The sequence below is a fragment of the Microtus pennsylvanicus genome, chromosome 7 (assembly GCF_037038515.1).
Source record: "Microtus pennsylvanicus isolate mMicPen1 chromosome 7, mMicPen1.hap1, whole genome shotgun sequence".
NCBI lineage: Eukaryota > Metazoa > Chordata > Mammalia > Rodentia > Cricetidae > Microtus > Microtus pennsylvanicus.
The window spans coordinates 10481370-10503151 of NC_134585.1; the positions used below are offsets into that span (position 1 = coordinate 10481370).

A 21782-nucleotide genomic window follows, 5' to 3' on the forward strand; every position below is an offset into this window, starting at 1 on the left:
CCACTCTCGGCTTTCCTCAGTTGCCTGTGGTTCTCTGTGTAGGGGTGCGGTCTCCCTGGGCTTTCCCCATCCTTTATGGCATGTCCATTGGTTTCCTCCTTGTTCAGCTCATGTTTGGGAAGCCATATTGGTGAGACTTTCTGTGTGTAGCTTCTGACATTCCTAGGAGACATAGTCTCAGAAAACTACCTGATCTTCTTACTCACACACTCTTAGAGAACTCAGGTCCACCTGCCCAGGAGTAGCCTTGCCCACAGTGATTTGGGCCCTCCCACATCAATTGCTAATCAAGAAAATGCCTGCAGACTTGCCAGCGGGCAATCTGATGGAAGGATTTTTCTCAACCGATGGTCCTCTTCCCAGATGATTCTTACCCGTGTTAACACAAAATCTTACCAGGACTCAGCCATTTTCCAGCATGTCTGTGACCCTAGATCCAGTTTCCAGCAGCACATATAAAAACTGTGTGTTTGGTTTTGAGACTGGATTTCTCTACATCGTAGGATCTGGATTATACTGGACAAACACATCCAACTAATTACTATGCAAATCTGCTTTTGTCTGTACAAATGGTAAAATTACTCGTGTACTAAAGCTGTTTTAAAATATTTTTTTTTCTGATTTATTATCAGGAAATCTTTGATTTGTATGCCTACTTTAGATACCTAGAGTCACATAAACACTTCTTGCAGAGAAAGGAGATTGCCAGTGGGAAAAGCCTTGCTCAGGGTCACCTGGTATCAGTGTCCCCCTGAGGACAGGATCCTCAGGAGCGCGCCACCTCAGGCCTCAGGTCAAACAGTTCAGATCCTCTAGGAGGCCCCATTCAGCAGACGCTGATGCGGACCAAAACTAGGTTATTTGACAGGCAGAGAGCATCAAACACACCAGCAGCCCCAGGTGCACTCAGGACAGCGTTGATGTGCGTTCTTGCTTTTGCCTACAGGCTGCTGTCCGGGTTCGAATGCGCTGGGGGGGGCGCGGTCTACACCACCTGTGGTCTCCCACCCCAAGTCCAGCTTCCCGGTGAGCTGATCCACACACTTTTCACCTGCTCCCCGCAGCCTTGAGGCGGAACAGGACTAAAAACTAGCCGGCCGGACGCAGGGACATAGGATGCGCCTGCGCTGAGTGGCAGGTTTTTCAGGAGAGAACCTGGGAGGCCTCCAGCTGTGTGTACACGTTGCACACAGGGTTCAAATGAACTGCGCCTGCGCGGGACACAGGCCTGGGCGGGGCGTGCTCTTCGGCCAGCCTGAGCGCTCGGCGCTTGCGCAGGTCTGGGGCGGCGGCTGAGGTGTCGGATGGGCATCATCCGTTCCTCCCCGGTGTAGCCTAGAATTCAGCGGAGAAACACGGCCGAGGTAGGTTCCTTAATGGACAGCTTAGACAGCTGGACTGCAGGAGAGGCCGGACATGCTAGGCAGTAGGTCTGCGGTGCGTGTGTGTCTCTAGCGTGTAGAGGCCTCCGCCCCCTGTCGAGACTTCGCGTGCTCTCTCGAAGGTTCTATTCCAGCCTCAGCCTTTTTCAGTAGCGCCTGCCCTGTTCCCTCTCCTTTTGTGGTGCCCCTCGCTTACCCAGCGCCTTTTCACTGGCTCCCCGAGCCACGCCCTTCCAGGACCACGCCCACCTGCCTTATGTATCCTGAGCCACGCCCCCCATGCCTCTAGACTCCTCTTACCTCACCCTCTTGGCCTGGCTGACCCTCAAATTCATTGTCTTCCTCCAGGCACCCACCTTATCCTGTTCCCAAGCTTTTCACTGAAGATGTACTTGTAAAGCATTTGTAATTCTAATTATTTTGAAGTATGACGTCCAGATCTAGAGCGCAGCAGGCATTTAGACAAAGAATTGCTGTAATTGAAGATTGCACCGCCCCTGAAAAAAGAAAATTAAAGAGTAGGAGGGTGTCCGGGCGTACAGATTTTAATTCTGCCAGTGGAACAGGTCAAGTTCTACGCAAGGGGTAAATTCGAGTTTAAGATGTTAAGAATTCCAAAAAAAAAAAAAAAAGATAGTGATTTATTGTAAGCAAAAACAGGCCTTCAGGGAATAAAATTAATACCTAGCAGACTGAAAAAGGAAGCATACAGTCATTGAAGTTTTTCTAGATTTTAAAACCCTCAAAGATAGCGGTTCTCATCTGGGGGTTGCATATTAGATATTTCCATTCTGACTCATAACAGTAGCAGCGTTACAATTGTGAATTAACAAGAAATAATTCTATTGTTGGGGTCGCCACAATCCGAGGAACTGTATTAAAGGGCCGCAGCATTGGGACTGTTGAGACCATTGCTCTAAAGAGTCGCGATGACCAGCTCCGTTTCTGTGCCCTTCTTTATCCCCGCAGCGAACCGCAGAGCTGAAGTCAATTTAATTATCAAGTATAACAAGCACGTGGTGTTTCTCTCTTTTTCCAAGCAGAAACGGAAGCGAAAATGAAATGACAAACAGCAGTTATGAGGCAGAATCTTATTGAACTATGGAGACACCAGGTGACTGTCCCGGAAATGAGTCACAGGCCATCCCGGTCCTGGTACGTAAGCCATGGGTAACAATTGTACAGAGAAATCAGCACCAGTCACAGGTGTGATGCGATTTTCCTTGTCTCTCAAGGTAGTGGCCAACAGGAGGATGCTTGAATTTAGAGAACACTGAGGCAGGGGATGAGCCTGATCCTTAGTGCCGTGCTGAGTGGTGTTATGAGCACTTCAGGGAATTCTGTAGCATGCCTCAGACACTACAGTCCCCCAGTGTATAGTTGTGTTTAGTGGTTTTAGGCTTAGGACCAGGAAAATGCTCGGTACTCCAGAAGACCCGTGATTACATGCTGATTTCGTCTTGGGTACATATATACAATTTGATTCATGTTACCAGAGGAAAAGTCTCCTTCAGCTTTAAGGAATATTGATTATGTACAATTAGCAATGAACATTCAAATAAAAATGCTTTTAAAAATCAAAAATGTCCATGTCTGTGGTGTCAGCTTCAACATTTTCTTTCATTCTAATGATTTTCCATTCCTTGGGTTTTTAGTTTATTTAATTGCTTACCTTACTGACACAGGGTCTTGCTGTGTATCCCTGGCTGGTCTGGAACTGGTGTGCTCTTAACTCACGGGGCTATGCCTGCCTCTGGCTCCTGAATGCTGGACTTTAAGGTACCTCCTTGCCCAGCTACTGCTATTTTTATATGTAGGAGTCTTATTTATAGTTGGCTTATTTTGTTAATTATTTCCTATTTTCAGCCACAAGATGTTTTAATTCTATAAATGTTCAGGTTTTTTTGATGAATGTAAATATTAAGATAATTATAACATGATACTGTAGACATTGAGTATATGTTGCTCAGAGGTGAAAACGACATTGCGTCTTAGTTGCCTCAGAGCGTACACACAAATAAGATTAACACTGCAGACTGTTCTTAAACCCAGACTCATTCCTTCCACTTCTAGAGGCAAACAATTGCTTTATGTATGCTTCTGCACCTTCTGTATCTTTATAACCTTATAAGGGTTCCAGGCCAGCCAGAAATCAACACTGAGACCAGGTATCAATCAATCAAAACAAAACAAAGGTCCTTGAATAAAGTATGCAATTGCCTGTGTGTTTTCTGAGGCAGCTGTGGGTGGTATTGCTGTTCCGCAGCTATGGAATGTCACTTTGGCGGTTTGGCCCCTCCGCCGCTGGTGTGCCTTCTGCATGTGTGCCCTGTCTGTACTCCCCAGTTTTGTGTAGGTCTGCTGTGGTCCCACTGCTGTGCCGTGGGTTTACATGTTTCTCTGTGTCCATTTTGTTGGGCGCTCAGATGTGTCCACGTCCCTCCTCCTTGTGCTGCAGAGAATACCTGTGGTATCTGATGCTTCATATTAGATTCCCAGTGATGGCCTTTGGAGCCTGGAGGACGCGAGGACCTCTGAGTTTCCAGGTGACATCACAAGTTCCCTTGATGGTGTCATAGATAATAATTTAATCATGGTCCTTTGGGACGGTTAGAAATGGCTTCTAATTGCTTCGGTGACTTGGGAGTCTTAGCTGGATTGCAGCCATCCTCTTAATAACTGCCCCCTAGGGAAGAGGCACTAATACTAGGAATGTGTGTTTTCCTTTTTTTCCTGCAAATCAGGGCGAATCAGTTTTATCTTAAGAATCAGTTTTTGTTGAATTTCTCTTTTGTTACCTATTTGACTTCTGCTTTTATCTGTATTTTCTTATTTTTTTAGTGCCCAGTCTTCCCATTTTGTGACATCTTGAGGTGGAAAAGTGGATTACTGTCCTTAAATACTTCTTCTTTAACTTGAGCTTTAAAGGTTAACTTTTCCTTGAAAAGTTCCTTTATCTGAACCTCATCCATTTAAGTGGTCTGCGTTTTCAGTCTTGTTAAAATATTTTTAATGTACCACAATGGAAATTAGAAAATTTCAGGACTATTGGAAGTATCTTACTTGATTTCTAGATCTTAGGAAACTGTTTTATCTTTATTATTGTTGATTTGTGTTCATGCATGTGCATGTATGGGCACACAAATGCCGTGGCATTTATGTGAAGGCCTGAGGACAACCGTCAGTGGTTTCTTCTTTCTACCTTTTCACAGGATCTGGGGTTGGAACTCAGGTTGTCTGACTTGGGTGGTAAGCTCCTTATCTGCTGGGCCATCTTGCTGGCCCCACACTAGGGAGAGTCTACTTACTGTTTTACCAATCAGTTTTGGCTTGATTGCATTGGCTGGAAAATGAAACATGCTCTATAATGTTAGCCTTTGAAATTTATTTATTCCTTGTGGGCCTAGCTGTTTGTCGTGAGTGATGTGTGTGCCCTTTCAAAGACCATGTGTTCTGCAGTTGCTACAGTGTGTTGTCATTATCACTAAGGTTCAAATGACTTTTGATTATAAATCTTTTTATGAGTGTGTATGTATGCATACATGTATATGTGTACACGTGTGTGTTTGTGGAGGTCAGAGGGACAAGCTTGGGTATTGTCCTCAGGTATACCAGCTAACCCTTTGATGCAGGGTCTGTCATTGGGCTGGAGCTCAGCAGTTATACCTGACCTGCTTGGCTAGAGAGCTCCAGGAATCCTCCTGTGTGCCGAGCACTGGGATTGCGTGTACACAGCACGGTGCCTGGCATTTTTATGTTGTTGGTGGGGTTGTTGTTAGTGTCTGCCTTATGGAATGTTTTAGTTCATCAGCTTTGGCTGTAATTAGTAATACAGTTAATTTTAACATATTACTATTTGTTTTCTGTTTGCTACAGTTCTTCTTTACACCTTTTCCCCTTTTTGCCCAGTTTTGTGTTAATAAGACCCTTGGTATAATTTTATGTATTGCGTTTATTGGTTTGCTAGCTATATCTTTTAAATATTGCCTTACTCATTCTCTAGAGTTGCCCTGCACCTTCCTAGCCCATTTTCGACTTTCTACTTGACAGTATAAAAATCTCACATGTTAGTTTTATTTTCCAGTTTCCAATCCAGGGCAACATGCATTAGTTTACATGTGTCGTGAACCCCAGAAGAGTTCATGTCTGCTTGTACGCTGGGAAAAGGGTTTTATGAAAAGTGACTTCTTGCATTCTTAGTTTCCATGTAGGCTCATTCCCTTCAGCCTCAACAGCCTGTTTACGTGGTTAGTAGCATGAGTTCATTGTGATATGTTATGGCAATGTTGGTTTGAATGAAAATGTGTTTCACTTTCATTTCTTTGACACAGCGACTCATATTGTAGCCTGGTGTGGAAATCACTGTGTAGAGCAGACTGGCCTTGAGCTCGCATAGATCTGCCTGCCTCTGCCTCCCATCACAATGCCTAGCTCTTGTCTTCATTGTTGAAGATAGTTTATATTCTTTTCCATCAAGGACCGTGTTTCCATGTTTGCTGCCCATTGTGTAGGGTGTGCTGCTCTGTGGTCCTCTGCCTTATTCCTTTAAGACAAGGTCTCTCACTGAACGGGGCCTAAGCTGGAAGCCAGTGCTACAGTGACCTGATCTTTTCTCTCCCAGCCGTGCCGGGGTTACAGGTGCCTACAACCATACCTGGCTTTTTGCATGATTGTTGCTTTCCAAAGTCAGGTCCTTGTGTTTACACAAAAGATCTTGCTCACTGAGCCATTTCTCTTGCTCTTAGCCTGACTTTGAGTTTACAAATCCTAAACAAAATAAGTAGAAGAAGAATCTATTTGGAAAAACATTTGCTTAAGATCTCAGAGATCTGTATTATTAAAAAAGTTCTTTTGATGTTATAAAGGTTTGATAGGGAAGCAAAATATATAAAGGAGAGAATAAGTAAATATGTCTTTTATAGAAGAGCTGACTCAAGCAACAATCAGAATATGTAAACAAAACTCAGAGGAAAGCCCTGATAATGTGCTGGAAGAATTGAAAGTAAATAGCTGAGACCCCTTTGTGTCAGTCTCTGGACAGGTTGGAGCATTGGTTATGGCTGTAGTTGCCAAATGTTGAGGCAGAGGGTACCCCATTGCTGGCAAAGTAGGCAGTGGTGGCCCCTAAATTGGAGGAGTATAACATCTCTGACCATTGAGGCTGGCAGTCTGTCCCCAGGAATAAAGTCTTTGTATAAGGATATACACGACACACAAAAATTTTGTGGCATTTTTTATGGTGGTAGAAAAAGGACAGCAAGAAAAAAAATTAGAGGGTGACTGAAGAGTCAAGCAGAATTCAGTATTTTATGAAAATGTCAGAATTTTCTATAAGATATTGTATAAGAAAAGTAAACTGCAAAAAGGGGGGAGAATGCAAGGCATCATTCGCCAAAAAGCTATGTGGGAAGGAAAAAAATCTACTTAGAGAACAAAAGGAGAAAGGGAAGGATTGAGGGAGAGTGAGAAAAAGAGGAGGGAGGGAGGGTCACATGCGCTTGTGCCTGAGCCTGAAGCAGGTCCCAGGGATTATTTAATAGAGATTATTGGGAAGAGTGGTACGGTGGGTGGATGGCAAGCCAAGGGAAAACATGCTATGCTAAGGAAAGTCACAGTACTGCAGTAGGGAAAATGCCTGGCGTGCAAACGGGCAGTTAGCAGAATTAAAATAGGACCAGTAAATGCAGAGAGAACCAGGAATGGCCACGCTAAGGCAGGAGGTGAGTGGAAACGCAGAATGGTAATTGTCCCCCGTCAAACTGGCAAAGATAAAAGTGGCCAGTGTCTGTGGTTCTGAGGGAAATGGATCCTTCATGCTTGGGCTCAATAGAGCTAGACTCACTGAGTCTTCGTCTAGTCCTGGCGGCATTTGGTGATGTGGTGGAAAGTCTTGGGCAGGGTGTGGTGGTACACACCTCTAATCCTGGCATACTGGGGGCGCAGGCAGACACTTGAGGCCAGCCTGGTCTATATAGTGAGTCCCTGTCTCAAAATAAGAAGAAACAAACAAACAAAAAAAAACCCAGACAACAAGGGAAAAAACTGATGGTCTTGACAAGTTTTATAGTTCTGGAATTTATCTTAAGGATTTTCTTGGGTACATGCAGGGTGATTTGCGTTTAAGAAAATTAATAATTGATAGTAGAAGAAACGGAAAGGAGTCTGAATATTAAAAAATAGGAGATTGAATAGGCAATCTCTGGTAATTCATAGATGGGAGTGTTGCACAGTTGCCAGAAATGTGATGGGTTTGTTCTCCACCAGGTGCATCCTCTCAGGTAAAGCTAGAGCCTTGGCTGGTGCAGAAAAGCATTTCTGGGTGAGTCAGAGTGAGGCGAGGTGAGCTCACTAAAGTACTGCATACTTTAGATAAAGCCCTGGCATTTTGAGAGAAGGGTGTGATCACCTGGGCTTTTGAAGTCACATTGCTTAAAGGGTATAATTTATGAGGAGGTTTAAAAATTAAGTAGAGTTAAAAGAGAGATGATTGGTTTACTTATTTTTCTTAAAAGAATTTTGTTTGTGACTGGAACCACAGGTGGCTTTATGAGGCACACTGTTGACAGTTGGGGTTGACAGAAGCGCTCTAATATGGTTAAACTTGAAGGCCATGAGCATCCAGGTCCCACTAAGCAGAGCTTGCTGTTTTTAACATCATCATCTGAGGTGTCTTTGAGAAGCTAAGCATTATCTGTTAATCTGCCTAGGTAGTCTTGGTTTTATTGTTTGTATTGAAGTCACTTTGTCTTTTTTAAAATTCCTTTTTTTAATTTCATGTATAAGGGTATTTTGCCTTACATGTATGTGTGTGTACCACATACATGCAGTGTCTGCAGAGGCTAGGTGTCAGATCTCCTGGGACTGGAGTTCGCAGATGGTTGTTAGCAGCCATGTAGGTGCTGGGATTTGAACTGGGATCCTCTGGAAGAAGTGCTCTTAACTGCTGAGCCATCTCTCCAGCCATGAGTCTATGTCTTTAAGGCATGTTTACTCTGGTAAAAGATGCCTATAGGGCCCAGGACAGAACCTCCCCAAGTCTCATCTGCATAGGTCCTGGCTGGGCTGCTGGTGTTTGTTGGTGAGGTGGAGGCTTCTACTAGTTTCTAGCACCTTCCATAGGTCCTTCTATAGCTACCGTGTATCATTGCCCTTTGAAGGGATCCCTGGGGTCTAACATGCAATGGTATCTCCCCCACTAAAGGAGTATCACTCTCAGGAAGCAGAGCTAGCAGCTCCTCTTTCTTGCTGCTTTGGTTGACATTCTCAGAATGGAAGTCATCCTGTCTTAGAGATACAAAGGAGGACTGAGGTGACTCAGATGATTTGAATAATAAATACTTGGTCACACGAGGTTTGATTTGAAGCAATCCTAACCACTTGGTAGATAGAGAGAGGAAGGTATACATCTGCAACAAAGCTCACAGCGCTGTACTTGTGTCTCTCCTTGGCGGTGGTAGGAGGAAGATCCCGTGGATTATGGCTGTGAGATGCAGCTCCTGCAGGACGGGACACAGCTGCAGCTCCAGCTGCAGCCAGAAGAGTTCGTGGCCATTGCAGACTATACTGCCACCGATGAGACTCAGGTATCCGTGATTACTCACCTAATCGTGCCTTGCGAATCTCAATGTGCTTCATGGCAAAATTCACATTCAACGATTAAACAAGATCTGTGTCTGACTGTTCACTACTTAGCCTGACAAACCACCCCAGCAGGATCCAAAGACCTGCAGGATGGTGGGGAAGCATCTCCCTTTTTGGAGAACTTGGTGTAGAACCCCCTGACCACAGGACAGCGAGGCTGTCAAACCGCCGTATGTTCTTCACTCTGGTAGGAGCATGCCTGTGGAGTCTCCTAACTGAAGCAGCCACCCGTAGCTGCCTGCCTTTGTTTTTAACAGTGTAAGGTCAGGGCAAGACAGCTCAGTGGGTAAAGGTGCTGGCTGCAAAGCCTACCCCTGACCGAGATCCCTGGAGCCTCCGTGGTAGAGGGAATACAGACTCTCAAGTTCTCTCGCCTTATACATATGCTGTGGTGCATATGTGTACCCCTGCATGTATGCGCACACACACCAAGTACATGTATGGAAAGAATGTTGGTTAGGTTGTATTCCCTCTGATGGTGGCCCCATACGTTTTTATCTTGCTATTGTTTTCTGCAGAGTGTTGGTCATCACTGAGGTCATTGTGATTGGGTCGCCGACAATGGGGACTTATTACCCAGCAATCGGTGAGATGCCTATCAGCCGGATTACTTCTCAAATTGTAACTTCCATCCGTCTCGGTGGTTGTTTTCCAGCTCAGTTTTTTGAGAGGAGAAAAAATTCTCATCTTGAGACAAACCACTGCTGATTGGTGGTGGGGCGAGCGTGCCGGCTGCTGCGGCTACATCCCTGCCAACCACCTTGGGAAGCAGATGGAGGAGTATGACCCCGAGGACACCTGGCAAGACGAGGAGTACTTTGACAGCTACGGAACTCTGGTACCTGCTTTCCAAATTCTCTGTTGAGCTGGTGGGTCCTCCTAGTGCTTAGAGCAGAGGCGCCAGGGTCTTATTAGAACATCCAGCGCTCTCACCATGGAGTGAACGCAGCTGTGCATGAGTGACACTTGATGTGAGCGAGCTTATGTGTGGACAGAATATTACGTATGGACATATGTTGTAAGGAGTGGGCTGCTTGTTTGTCCCGGCCGCCCGGTTAGCTTACACCCGAAATAACCACACAGAAACTGTATTAATTAAAACACTGCTTGGCCATTAGCTCTAACTTCTTATTGGCTAACTCTTACATATTAGTTTAACCCATCTCCATTAATCTCTGTATCGTCGCCACTTTGCAGTGGCTTACCGGAGATTCTAACCAGCATCCATCTCAGGCAGAGGATCCATGGCTTCTCTGACTCTGCTTTCTTTCTCCCAGAATTCAGTTCTGTCTTCTCCACCTACCTATGTTCCACCCTATCAACTAGGCCAAGGCAGTTTCTTTATTCATTAATCAATTAAAGCAACACACAAACAGAAGGACCTCCTATACCAGACATAGACATCTGAGATTCATGTGTCTCATATATCACAATGTTTTTTGTTTTTTTTATATTTATTTATTTATTATGTATACAATATTTTGTCTGTGTGTATGCCTGCAGGCCAGAAGAGGGCACTAGACCTCATTACAGATGATTATAAACCACCATGTGGTTGCTGGGAATTGAACTCAAGACCTTTGGAAGAGCAGGCAATGCTCTTAACCGTTGAGCCATCTCTCCAGCCCCATCACAATGTTTTTTGTTTCCTTAAAACTAAAAACTTAAAAAATGTAAAAATCTCTCCTCCTTTTGATGGCCCAGTTGACCTGTGAGTTGTCATCTGACTGTGGCTGGAAAATACTATTAGAACGAGAAATTCTGAGCTCTCCTTCTCTCGGTGTTGAAAAAAGTCTTCGTGTTTAAAGTCTGTTTCACTTTAAAATTGAAGTAGAAGAATTGTGTGACCCAACCAACAGTAGTACTACATCTAGTCTCTTTATTCCCACTCTGACAATCAGTAATCCTGTGGCCCAAGGTGTAACCGTCCTTAAATCTTGAATCTAGGTTAGACACTAACAGCTCGTAAGGTGAACGCCACAGATTTGATGCTGAGTGGGAAGAGGAAGAGCTGGACTATTGCCTTAGTCACTGTTCTGCTGCTGTCAAGAGACACCATGACAGAGGCGACTCACAAAAGAAGGCATTTCATTGGGGGCTGGCCTAGACATGCTGTATCGTAAGACCAGATCTAACTGTTGTATGTTTGTGATTAAAGCTGTTAGTCCATGGCTGGAGAGAGGGCTCAGTAGACAAGAGCACTGGCTGCTCTTCCGGGAGACCCAGGTTTAATTCCCAACACAGTGGCTCAGAACCAAATGCCGTTCCAAGAATTCTGACACCCTCTTCTGGCCTCCGTGAGAACCAAGCACAGACGTACATGCAGACAAAACATCCATACACCTAAAATAATACAAATGACCCATCCCCCGACCACACACACAAACAAAACAGGAAAGCTTGCTTCTAGTCCATTCAGGAAAGGCACACGATGAAAGAAATAGGAGGTGCTTCTCGGCCTGTGGGCCCCACAGCAGCCGCTCAGCTTCCCTTCGGCAGCAGCAAATACTTGTGCCTATGTTGTTAGAACAGCTAGAATTCTGTGCTACACCATGAGCAATTTACTGTGCAATTTATCTGTTGTTAGGAATAAGGTATTTGCCGTAGCTTTTCCTATAAACAACCTGTCTCCAGCTCCAGTTATGGACCAATGCTGAGCTTATCTCACATTGCATTTCTGGGGTCTTTTTCTGGAGTCCCTGTTCATGCTTTTGCAGTTCACAGCTGCGACCACCAACGCAGCTTGTAAGGTCCAAGCCCCGATCTTACACATTTTCCTTGTCTCTTAGGTATTTATGGCTTTGCAGTTATTCTCTTTTTGTACTTTTTCTCCATGGCAAACATGGTACCATGTAGGCGGGCACAGAATTAAAACGACATGATGGCTCTTATATTGACCTCCCTCCTCTGGTGCGTAGGTCTTGTTTTGTGTTGCAGTTTTAAGGTGCTAATCGGACAGGAATATACTTTCTTCCTGAGTTCATCCTTGGGTATGCCTGGTTCATTGTCACTGTTGGGTGAGGGTCTTTATGACTGCCTACTGTCCTGTCTACCGTGGCCAGCTTGTGAAAGGAGGGCCCTGCGGCTCTAGCTGCACTGCTTCCTCTATATTCTTTGGTTACTTTGTGTGTTTGGAAGTTCCGTTATTGTCTCCAAAAGTGTTTAGAATTTGATGCCCGGTTGATGAGTTGACTCCTGTGTTCTTGAACATTCTTCAGCTTGACGTGTCTTGTCTGATGTCACTGCAGTCAGTCACTGCAGCTCCACCTGATTGATTTTAGGATGTCACATTCTCCATCTTTTTGTTTTTAGCCCAGCCTTTATATTTAAAGTAGGCAGGAAAGTGGTTTTTGACTTTTTAATCCATGCAGACAGCCTCCTGAGGAAGGATAGGCTAAGGTGTCTTCCTTTGTTTTCATCTTATCCTCATGTTATTGTGAAATCCCCATCCAGACCTACTGTTTGTGTTGGTGCCGCTTGGGCATTGTCTGGGTGACAGCTGGGAGACAACAGCCCCAGGTCTAGACTCCCCTGCCCTAGGTCTAGACTCCCCTGCCCCAGGTCTAGACTCCCCTGCCCCAGGTCTAGACTCCCCTGCTGCGTGTTTCCCTCCCTGGTACTTCAAGGTTGGTTTTACGATGTGTGTGTTACAGTGGCTCAGCCTGGCCTACAACCAGGGTTCTCCTAACCCCTGAAGAGCCATCTCTGCTTTTTCAAGCTGAGATATTTTCCTACTGCAGACATAGTAGGGTTGGCCAGAGCATTGCTGACCCTGCACCCCATGATAGTTTTAGTTCTTGCATGGAATTAAGTGCTAAGTTTGAGTAAAGAAGGTTTTGGGGGACCCTGTTGCCCCACTGATGCTTTCTGCATCCATCCAGTGTTTTCTCTTGATGGATACTTGGTAAGGATGCAGAGGCCTTCCTGCCTTGGGAAGTAAGTGGGGATGCTTTCTCTTCTCTTCTATGTGGTTCACTTCATTTTCTGCTTATCTGACTGACTTGGGGAAAGTGTATGTTGAAGGCTAAGAAGTGAGTGGTTCTGTTCTGATCCAGGACAGTTCCAGAAATTTCACTCTTTTTCACCGTCACTGTTACTTTTACCTCTTGGCATAGTTGGTCTTTGGTTGTTAAAGCCCATTTGCTGCTGAGACTTTTAGGAACAGGGGTGGGTGCTTGGGCAGTGTCCCAGACTGCGGTTCAGGCTCAGGCTCTTGCAGTGACTCTTGATGTGTTGTTTTCAGAAACTTCACCTGGAAATGTTGGCTGACCAGCCTCGCACAACGAAATACCACAGTGTCATCCTGCAGAACAAGGAGTCCCTGAAGGACAAGGTCATCCTGGACGTGGGCTGTGGCACGGGGATCATCAGCCTCTTCTGTGCTCAACATGCACGGCCCAAGGCAGTAAGTGTGTCTGCCTCCATCTGTGCCCAGCTGTGGGCCATGGTGAGGGAAGTAGGTGGCCCATCTGTGGCTGAGACTGACATACTGTACTGGCCACAGCAGTATAAGTGGAGCAAGACAGAAGTGACAGTGATTCTGTGAGAGGGACATCTGTGAGACGTTACTCTAGTTCACTATAAGAAAAGAAGGTGGGTGTGTATGATTATCCTGGGCCACGTAGTTAACTTGCTCCGGTACAGGCCTTTGGCTCTCTGATGTAGACCTTGTCCTCTTACCTTTTATGGCATATTTCTGCTGAGCTGTGGCCTCATGACAACCTGATATGGTGGCCAAAACGTCAGTTTACAGGGCAGTGATGACTAGACCAGTCCAGGAGCAGCATCCAGAGTCTCTTCCACTTCCCCCTCGAACTTCTGGTATGGTTGTCTCCAGGCTATAGATCCTAACATCCTCACTGTTCGTTATGGTTCTGGGCACCTGTCTTGTGGTTACGGGGTGCACCGGTTGCATGTGGAAGCTACCTGTAGAGCTGTGGCTCCGCCCACCCGCAGTCCTGGTAGAGCTGATGCTCCGCCCACCCGCAGTCTTGCTCACATTTCCCTGCGGAGGCTCAGGCAGGAGGCAGACTCGGCAGTGGCGCCTCGTTCCCCACACTGTCCAGGCCGCAAGAACGCCACTTGGCTGGGCATACCATTGGCGTCCACTCACAGCACATCGTCCTCTGTCTTCCATCTCACGTGTCTGCCTGTGGGGTCAGGACGTGTGCTAACAAGTGCCCTTCCCTCCGCAGGTCTATGCCGTGGAGGCGAGCGAGATGGCACAGCACACAGGCCAGCTGGTCCTGCAGAACGGCTTTGCCGACACCATCACGGTGTTCCAGCAGAAGGTGGAAGACGTCGTGCTGCCTGAGAAGGTGGATGTGCTGGTGTCCGAGTGGATGGGGACGTGCCTGCTGGTAAGTTCTCACCTGCGGTGGTCTGGGTGGTGGGGGGTCTCATGTCTTCTCAACCTGGCACCTGGGCCCGTCTGAGGAATCTTTAAACAATCATAATTAATTATGATTTTTTCTGAAATGGGGTATTATTAATTTATTGAATGATACTGGCTCAGTGTCTGAAATCTTAAAACCATAAACAAACAAAACCTCGAGACTGGGGTCTGAAATGAATTTGACTCTCAGCTCTCTGATTCTTCTGCTCTTTCCTGGGGCATCGTCAGAAGGCCCAGACTGTTCCTTCAGTCAGTAGTGTTTCCATCTTCATGACTCCACTTCCTGTAGGATGGCCCTACACTATCTGGGGACGCTCACCGAGGCTGTCATGTCCCCAGGACTTCATAGAGTTTCTGATGGCCGTTAGCTTCCCTTGAGTCCCAGTTCAGTGAGAAGTGACATGATTCCAGCCCTGGCTGTGATCCATACGTGACAGTTCATTAGAGTGTAGATTAAATCCCCCCGCCCCCTGCTGTGATCCATATGTAACATTTTCATTAGAGTGTAGACTAAACCCCAAGTTCTCAAGTGTGGCTCGCTGGGCTGACTGGGATGGTTTGGGGCTAAAACTGAAATTCCACAATGTCGCTTTCTGGCGGTGGTGTGGGGGACCTCGGTGAGATGCCCGCGTCTCTTCCTCCCGTGCAGTTTGAGTTCATGATCGAGTCCATCCTCTATGCCCGGGACACATGGCTAAAGGAGGATGGTGTCATCTGGCCTACTACAGCCGCCTTGCACTTGGTGCCCTGCAGCGCCGACAAGGACTACCACAGCAAGGTGCTCTTCTGGGACAACGCCTACGAGTTCAACCTCAGCGCACTCAAGTAGGTGTGCACGACCGTTTGCAGGGTTGGCTGCTGTGCAGGTGGGCTCCTGGCCAGAGAGAGGAGCTGCATGGGCAGCCAGTGGAGGGTTTTGATGTGCGCCACCCTGGTGCCACCTCTACCTCTCAGAGCCATCTCTCCAGCCCAGCAACCATATGGTGGCTCACAACCATCTGTAATGAGATCTGGTGTCCTCTTGAGGAAGAGACCTGGTCAGTCATCCTCATCAACTTAGACCATGAAACCCAATATGGACAAGTTCAACAGAACCGCCATATATGGGCTACCTATGCATGCTTCAGCATTGCCAGGGCATAAATTTCATTCATTCATTTCAGAAATAAAAGTGAGAAGTAAGTTTACCCTCGCTGGGCAGAGAATGGACCGAGCCAACTTGCAAGAGTAAATGGCTCCTCTAGTATCTGGATTGCCCACCTGTGGAGTGGACTGAGGTGGTCCCTTTCCTAGAAAAGATGGAGGATATCTTAGGAGCCATCCTTACCCACAGTTTCATCTGTCATAATTAGATGCATTAGATATAAGAACATGTAAGAAAAGGCTGGGTGTAGTGGCACACGCCTTTAGTCTCAGCACTCAGGAGGCAGAGATGGGTGGATCTTTATGAGTTTGAGGCCAGCAAGCTAGTTAAAAGTCGGCTTCAGAGTGTTACCAGCAGTGCAGCTGGCCCAGTCACCCATGGGCCCTGATGGTTGATGCTGACTCAAGTGTAGTTATTTTGGCTGTTAAAATCGGCAGGGCTTTTGCTCCAGGAAGCCAGAACAGAAAGGCAGAGTATAATAGCCACTAGCTAGGGAGTCAGATAGCCCTATCGCCGATGTTTGTCCTGGAAAATGAGTATCAGAAGCAGTAGTTACATTAGCAGATTTTAACAATGTTTACCTACTCAGTGTGTTCCTCTTACCTATCTTAGGAAGGTAGAGACTTGTAAAAAACCATGGTGGAGGTCTGGACATGGTGGCACACATCTTTAGTCCTAGCATCCTGGAGGCTGAGGCAGGCAGATCTCTGATGTCTGTTAGAGGCTAACCTGGTCTACACAGCAAATTCTAGACCCTGTCCCCGAAAAACAAACAAAACAAAAAGCGGTGGTGGAACTATAGCAACGAAACAGTGCTGCCCCAGAAGGAAAGCCGATGAGTAGGGCTCAGAGCAAACAGAGTGGGATGATACAGGGCAGACTTGAATTGAAGGGGGGCGGGGCTGAGTCTTCACAGTCCTCCTTGATTAGCCCTTTCTTTCCTTCCTCCTTCACACCAGGCACTAAAACTGTTACCTTTATTTAAAATCTTTGTTTGCTGTTTTAGGGAATTACTGCTGTGCCTAATTTAAAGGAACACTGCAGGTGCTGTCCCGACACCACAGTGGGCCAGGGCAGGTGTAGTGAGGGTGGCAGGCACCAGGGGGAGGAGGGTTGACATGGGGCACATGCGCACAGGGAGAGTGGGAGTGGGTCTCAGCACCTGTGGGTCCTGCTCTTTACCTCTTGCTGCACTTCCTTAGCTACAACACACAGGATTTTTGCCTGTTTTATTTTTCATTTTTCCTTCCTGAGATTGAGGCATGGGCACCTGCTCCTGTCCTGCCAGTGTACAAGAAGAGTGGCTAGATATCAGACTGTCCTTTGAGTTCTCTGCATAGTAAGAGGTCCATAGAAAGTATTTTGAGGTAAGTGGATTGAGGAAGTGTGCACACTGCACAAGAATCCTCTGGTTTGTCATGGTTGGCTTCTGACTGCTCAGGTCCCTATATTGATATGATGAGGATATGGCAGGCTCTGAGGGGTGACTGATGGGGCTCAGCAAGGCTGGAGAGCCGATGAGCTTTGCCAGCAGGGGATGGCTCGCCAGGCTCATTTATTACTGCCAGTATATTTATGGCTAAGTCCTTGCCAATGCCTTGAGCCTTTCCTTTAACTTTCCCCCTAGGTCTTTGGCAATCAAGGAGTTTTTTTCGAAGCCCAAATCTAATCATATCTTGAAGCCAGAAGATTGTCTCTCTGATCCATGCACCATATTGCAGCTGGACATGAGAACTGTGCAGATCTCTGACCTGGAGGTGAGCGGCCGACCTGTTGCTGTCATTAGATGGCTGCATGAGGCATCAATAGCAGACCTGCAGCAAGTGTATGTGTGGTGGTCTGAGTGACAACTGCTTCACCAGTAACTGAGCTGTTATATTCCATTCGATACCATTTTTTCCTTCTATTTTGGTTTTGTCATTTAGTTTTTTATATTTATATTTAATCTCTTTACTATCTTCAATTATTTTTACATTATATTTGATGTTCTTGGCATCCTACGAACCATACAAATTATATTCCATTTATTGTAGTGTAGATGGAAGTTTTTGTCCTGCCTGGTTCTGCAGCTGTTCAGTCAGAGGTTTATATTAATTATAAACTGTTTGGCCTATTGCTCAGGCTTATTACTAACTAGCTCTTGAATTAACTTGAATTAACCCATAATTCTTGTGTATGTTTAGCCATGTGACTTTCTCAGTAAGTCATTCTCATGCTTCCTCTGTGTTTGGCTTGCAACTGTGTCTCTGCCTTTCTTCTTCCCAGAATTCTCCTAGTCTGGTTGTCCTGTCTATACTTCCTGCCTGGCCAGTCAGTGCTTTTTTAAACCAATACAAGTGACAAATTTTTACAGTGTACAAGAGCATTATCCCATAGCATTTCCCCATGCTTTTCTTTTCAAAAGAAGAACCTTGAATCTAATCTACTTTGTTTAGCTTTTTTCCTGACCATTATCCATAACAACTTGTTAACAAAACTCAAAGACAAACATCCATAATCCTTTTTTTTTTTTTTTAGGAATGTGGGCATAATTTTCTAGACTACTTCCTGCTGATTGGGGGCACTGGTAATCTTTGGGGGACCCTGAGAAAATTTAGGATTATGGTCAAATTCTGACTGGAGTATTCTGTGAGGTTGGGTCACCTCAACCAGTCACCTGGAAGCTGTTCTGGCTGTAGAACTCAGAGGAATTTCAACAGAGGTACTCTGAGATGCTGGATCATCTGGGCCATCAGCTCTGATATATCAGAGATTTTTTTAGGGGGGTCTTCTTCGACCTAACCTGGTTTTTCTTAATCCAGAATGAATCCACGGTCTCTTACTTCATGTGGAAATAAAAGCAGAACCTCTTTCCCAAAGCAACATATCTTTTTGACTTAAATTTTGAAGTCAAAATATTTTTAAAAATATATTTTTCATTTTAATTCAGCAGCATTTATAATCAAATGTCTTTTATCAGCTGTTGCTCTTTCCTTAACAGCATGATTAAACAAATATGAGTGACAAAACTTTACAGGGCATAAGGGCATTATCCCACAGTACTGTAGTACAGTAATTGAGAAACAAATTCATTCAACTCTTTACAACCACTATCAATGACAAAATTCTCGATACTTTTCTCATGGTTAGGGTTAGGTCCAATGACTACTGTATGGGCATAGGAGTTTGGGATGGATGAGGTCAGTGGAACCTAAGCCATATGACACTATCTGCATGACCCAGGGTGGCTTGCTGTGTTGAGGTCAGGGTTGGTATAGAGATTAGCACTGGCCTGTGGCACCAACATGTTATTCTGTGTTTGGGTGCAGACCATGCGTGGTGAGCTGCGATTTGACATCCAAAAGACTGGCACCTTGCATGGCTTCACAGCTTGGTTCAGTGTGTACTTCCAGAGCCTAGAGGAGGGTCAGCCTCAGCAGGTGCTCAGCACAGGCCCGCTGCACCCGTAAGTGACCTACTGGAGGGAGGCAGGAGGAGGTGGGATAGAGCAGGTGGATAAGGAGTAGATGGAAACAGGCTGGTCTGCTGTGCTCCTGGTACCCTTGGCCAACCATGTGGGTTGGTATGGGATGCCTCTTGCCTTTGCTTTGCTTCTGCCAGAAGATTATACTTCCCAAAAAATTTCCCTAGTGTGGAAGTGCATCATAGACTTGGGGCTTTTCCCTGACCTCTCCTAACCCCTAAGCCCACAAGCTTGGATGCATGCTGTGCCTGGCCTGATGCCATCCAGCCTCTTATTCTTCTGTAATGTTGTAGGTGGGATCAGTTGGGTGTGCCTTGCCCCACCCCTGTGACCCAGATCAGGGAGTAGAGAATGAACAGGAACATTTGAGGAGCGAGTGGAACCACAGGGCAGTGTAGGCTGGGGTGCTGTATGTTATTGGTACATGGGCTGACATGAGACCAAAGAGCTCAGTACAGCACTGAAGCAAAGGAGTGAGAGTCCCGAGCCTGCGCTGCCTGCCTATGGTGTTACAGTTGACCGGCTCACTTTAAACATCCCTCTTCCAGAAATGATGTTTGGCCTGCCTTGGTTGTATGTGCCACTGATTAACAATGGCAGAGTGGACTCTATCCACTGGGCCTGGGGACACAGAGCTCAGTGTAGCCATTTGACCCTGAGCTTCCATCCAAAAGGCCACCCAAGTGAACCTTCCTCACCTCTACAACATGAGCTGTCTCTGTAATGTCTTCCCCTCTGCACCGGGAACGACATGCCAGCCCCTCATGTTGTGGTTTGATCCCATAATGACTTCAGATCATAAGATCGGCTGTGGAAGGGCGGCCCTGTGCCTTGTTGAACATGAGATTAAGCTCCATGTTCCTGGGTTCCTGGGCAGCACAGGCAGAGGACCTTATTGGGTCTGCCAGGTGAGGCTTGTAGGTAACTGTCCCTGTCTTACAGCACCACACACTGGAAGCAGACCTTGTTTATGATGGATGACCCAGTCCCAGTCCACACAGGAGACGTGGTCACAGGCTCTGTTGTGTTACAAAGAAATCCGGTGTGGAGAAGGCACATGTCCGTCTCTCTTAGCTGGACCGTCACTTCTACACTCGACCCCACATCACAAAGAGTAAGACATTTATTTGTAAAATCATGTGTTGTAGATGCTGGATCCCAGACAACTCTGGGTGGTAATTAAGAACTGGGACGGGACAGGCTCCAAAACCACAGAGAATCTGGAAAAACCAAAAAAAAAAAAAAAAAAAGAACTGGGACAGACGTGTGTCCCCTGCCGTGGTTGGGCCAACCTGTGTTGTATCATTATATAATCTTCACACAGGACAAGTATGCTACTTTTAGATTTCTATAAAATCTAAATCACGTTTCTCCTTTCATGTAGTAGGAGGCGGAAGGTGTAAGAAGATAAGTGTCTAACCCTCAAGGGACACAGCTGGTCAGAGGAGTCCTGAGCGCAGCTGCCTAGGGCTGCTACTTGTCGTCTTCCTGGACGAGCTGTGTGCAAGGCGTGGAGGTGTCAGGGCTGCACAGAGTCGGGTGGGGTGTCAGGCCTCAGGTTTCAAGGGCTTCTGGAAGTTGGAGCTCTGCTTTTGGATACAGGGTTAATGTAGGAGAGAAGAGAAAAATAAATGGTTCTCGTTTACTTTGTGGCAGTTTTGCATTCAGTGTCAAAATGTTTGTCTTTAATGGTGCACTGGGAATGCCGTTCCATCCAGTGTTAAATTATTTGGAAATACTGTGTTAATCAAGTAGAAATGATGACTTACTTGATAGAATTCTTTTCCCTTCTGACTTTACAGGTTGGAGAGAAAGTCTTTCCAATCTGGAGGTGACGGTTAAGCCCGGCTTGGGAGTCAGGGCCATGGTATGCATCGTGGTGGAAGAAGATGCACCTGGCCACCAGCTGTGACATCCCTACGCATCTGTCCCATGCTGACCCCTTTCCACCTCGCAGGTGACATCGGGCCCTTCACAGATAAGCCCCCGGGCTCTCTCCTAGTGTGTTTCTCTTGTAGGCTGTGTATATAGGTGTTCTTCCTGCGGTGCCCACCAGCTGCTGGTTGTGACCGCATTCCCGCTGGGAGTAGTTGTAGCGTCCTCAGACAACACATTTCAGCCTGTGTACCTGTGACCGTGGTGTCCACATCTTGTGTCAGTGGTGTCCTTGATGTCCTTGCCCAACTGCTCTACATGTGGACTGTGGCTTGCAGAGCCGTGCTTTGGTGTAAGAGATAACTGAGCCCCAGAGTCCCAATGCAGGGACTGGTGGTGGCAGTGTGTGCGGTGGGCTCTGCATGGGTAGTACAGTGTATGACATTTTATGGGTAAATTATATGTGAGACATAGTATGTGCTCAATAAATATTTTTTAAAGAACAAATATTCTCTGTCCTGTTTCTATGCACATACACTGTTTCTCATATGTCTGGTGTGGTTTGAGTGAAATTGGTCCCCACAGGCACATAGAAAGTGGCACTATCTGAAGGTGTGGCCTTGTTGGAAGAAGTTTGTCACTGGGGGTAGACATAGAGGTTTCAGATGCTCAAGTGAGGCCCAGGGTCACTTTCTATATATTTCAGATATAGAATTCTTAGATACCTCTCCGGCACCTATCTGTCTGCCTGCCACCATGCTTCCTGTCCTGCTGACAGTTTTATTGTTAGCCCACTCGCTGACAGATGGGGAAACTGCATGTGGCAGTTAGCTCTGCAGCCATTAAAGGTTGTTACCTAAAAGTTGGGTCATAAAAGGTAAA

General features: G+C 46.2%; 1 protein-coding gene across 1 annotated transcript; it reads left to right on the forward strand.

Moving 5' to 3' along the window:
* The first annotated feature begins 1219 nt into the window (after nucleotides 1-1219).
* Prmt2 (protein arginine methyltransferase 2) lies at nucleotides 1220-21407 on the forward strand. The gene is made up of 11 exons (XM_075979915.1): nucleotides 1220-1364; nucleotides 2426-2537; nucleotides 8840-8965; nucleotides 9679-9861; nucleotides 13267-13428; nucleotides 14219-14383; nucleotides 15068-15243; nucleotides 17190-17319; nucleotides 18871-19007; nucleotides 19968-20139; nucleotides 20828-21407. Exons 2-11 carry the CDS (start codon nucleotides 2484-2486, stop codon nucleotides 20858-20860), a joined length of 1338 nt encoding a protein of 445 aa, XP_075836030.1. The 5' UTR covers nucleotides 1220-1364; nucleotides 2426-2483; the 3' UTR covers nucleotides 20861-21407.
* The last annotated feature ends 375 nt before the right edge of the window (nucleotides 21408-21782 follow it).

Bases quoted from the DNA above. Each gene is read 5' to 3' on its own strand.
- Prmt2 (XM_075979915.1), top strand. From the start codon at position 2,484: ATGGAGACACCAGGTGACTGTCCCGGAAATGAGTCACAGGCCATCCCG. The intron at 13,429-14,218 runs GTAAGTGTGTCT...TTCCCTCCGCAG, and splicing joins AACATGCACGGCCCAAGGCA to GTCTATGCCGTGGAGGCGAG. The intron at 19,008-19,967 runs GTAAGTGACCTA...CCTGTCTTACAG, and splicing joins AGCACAGGCCCGCTGCACCC to CACCACACACTGGAAGCAGA.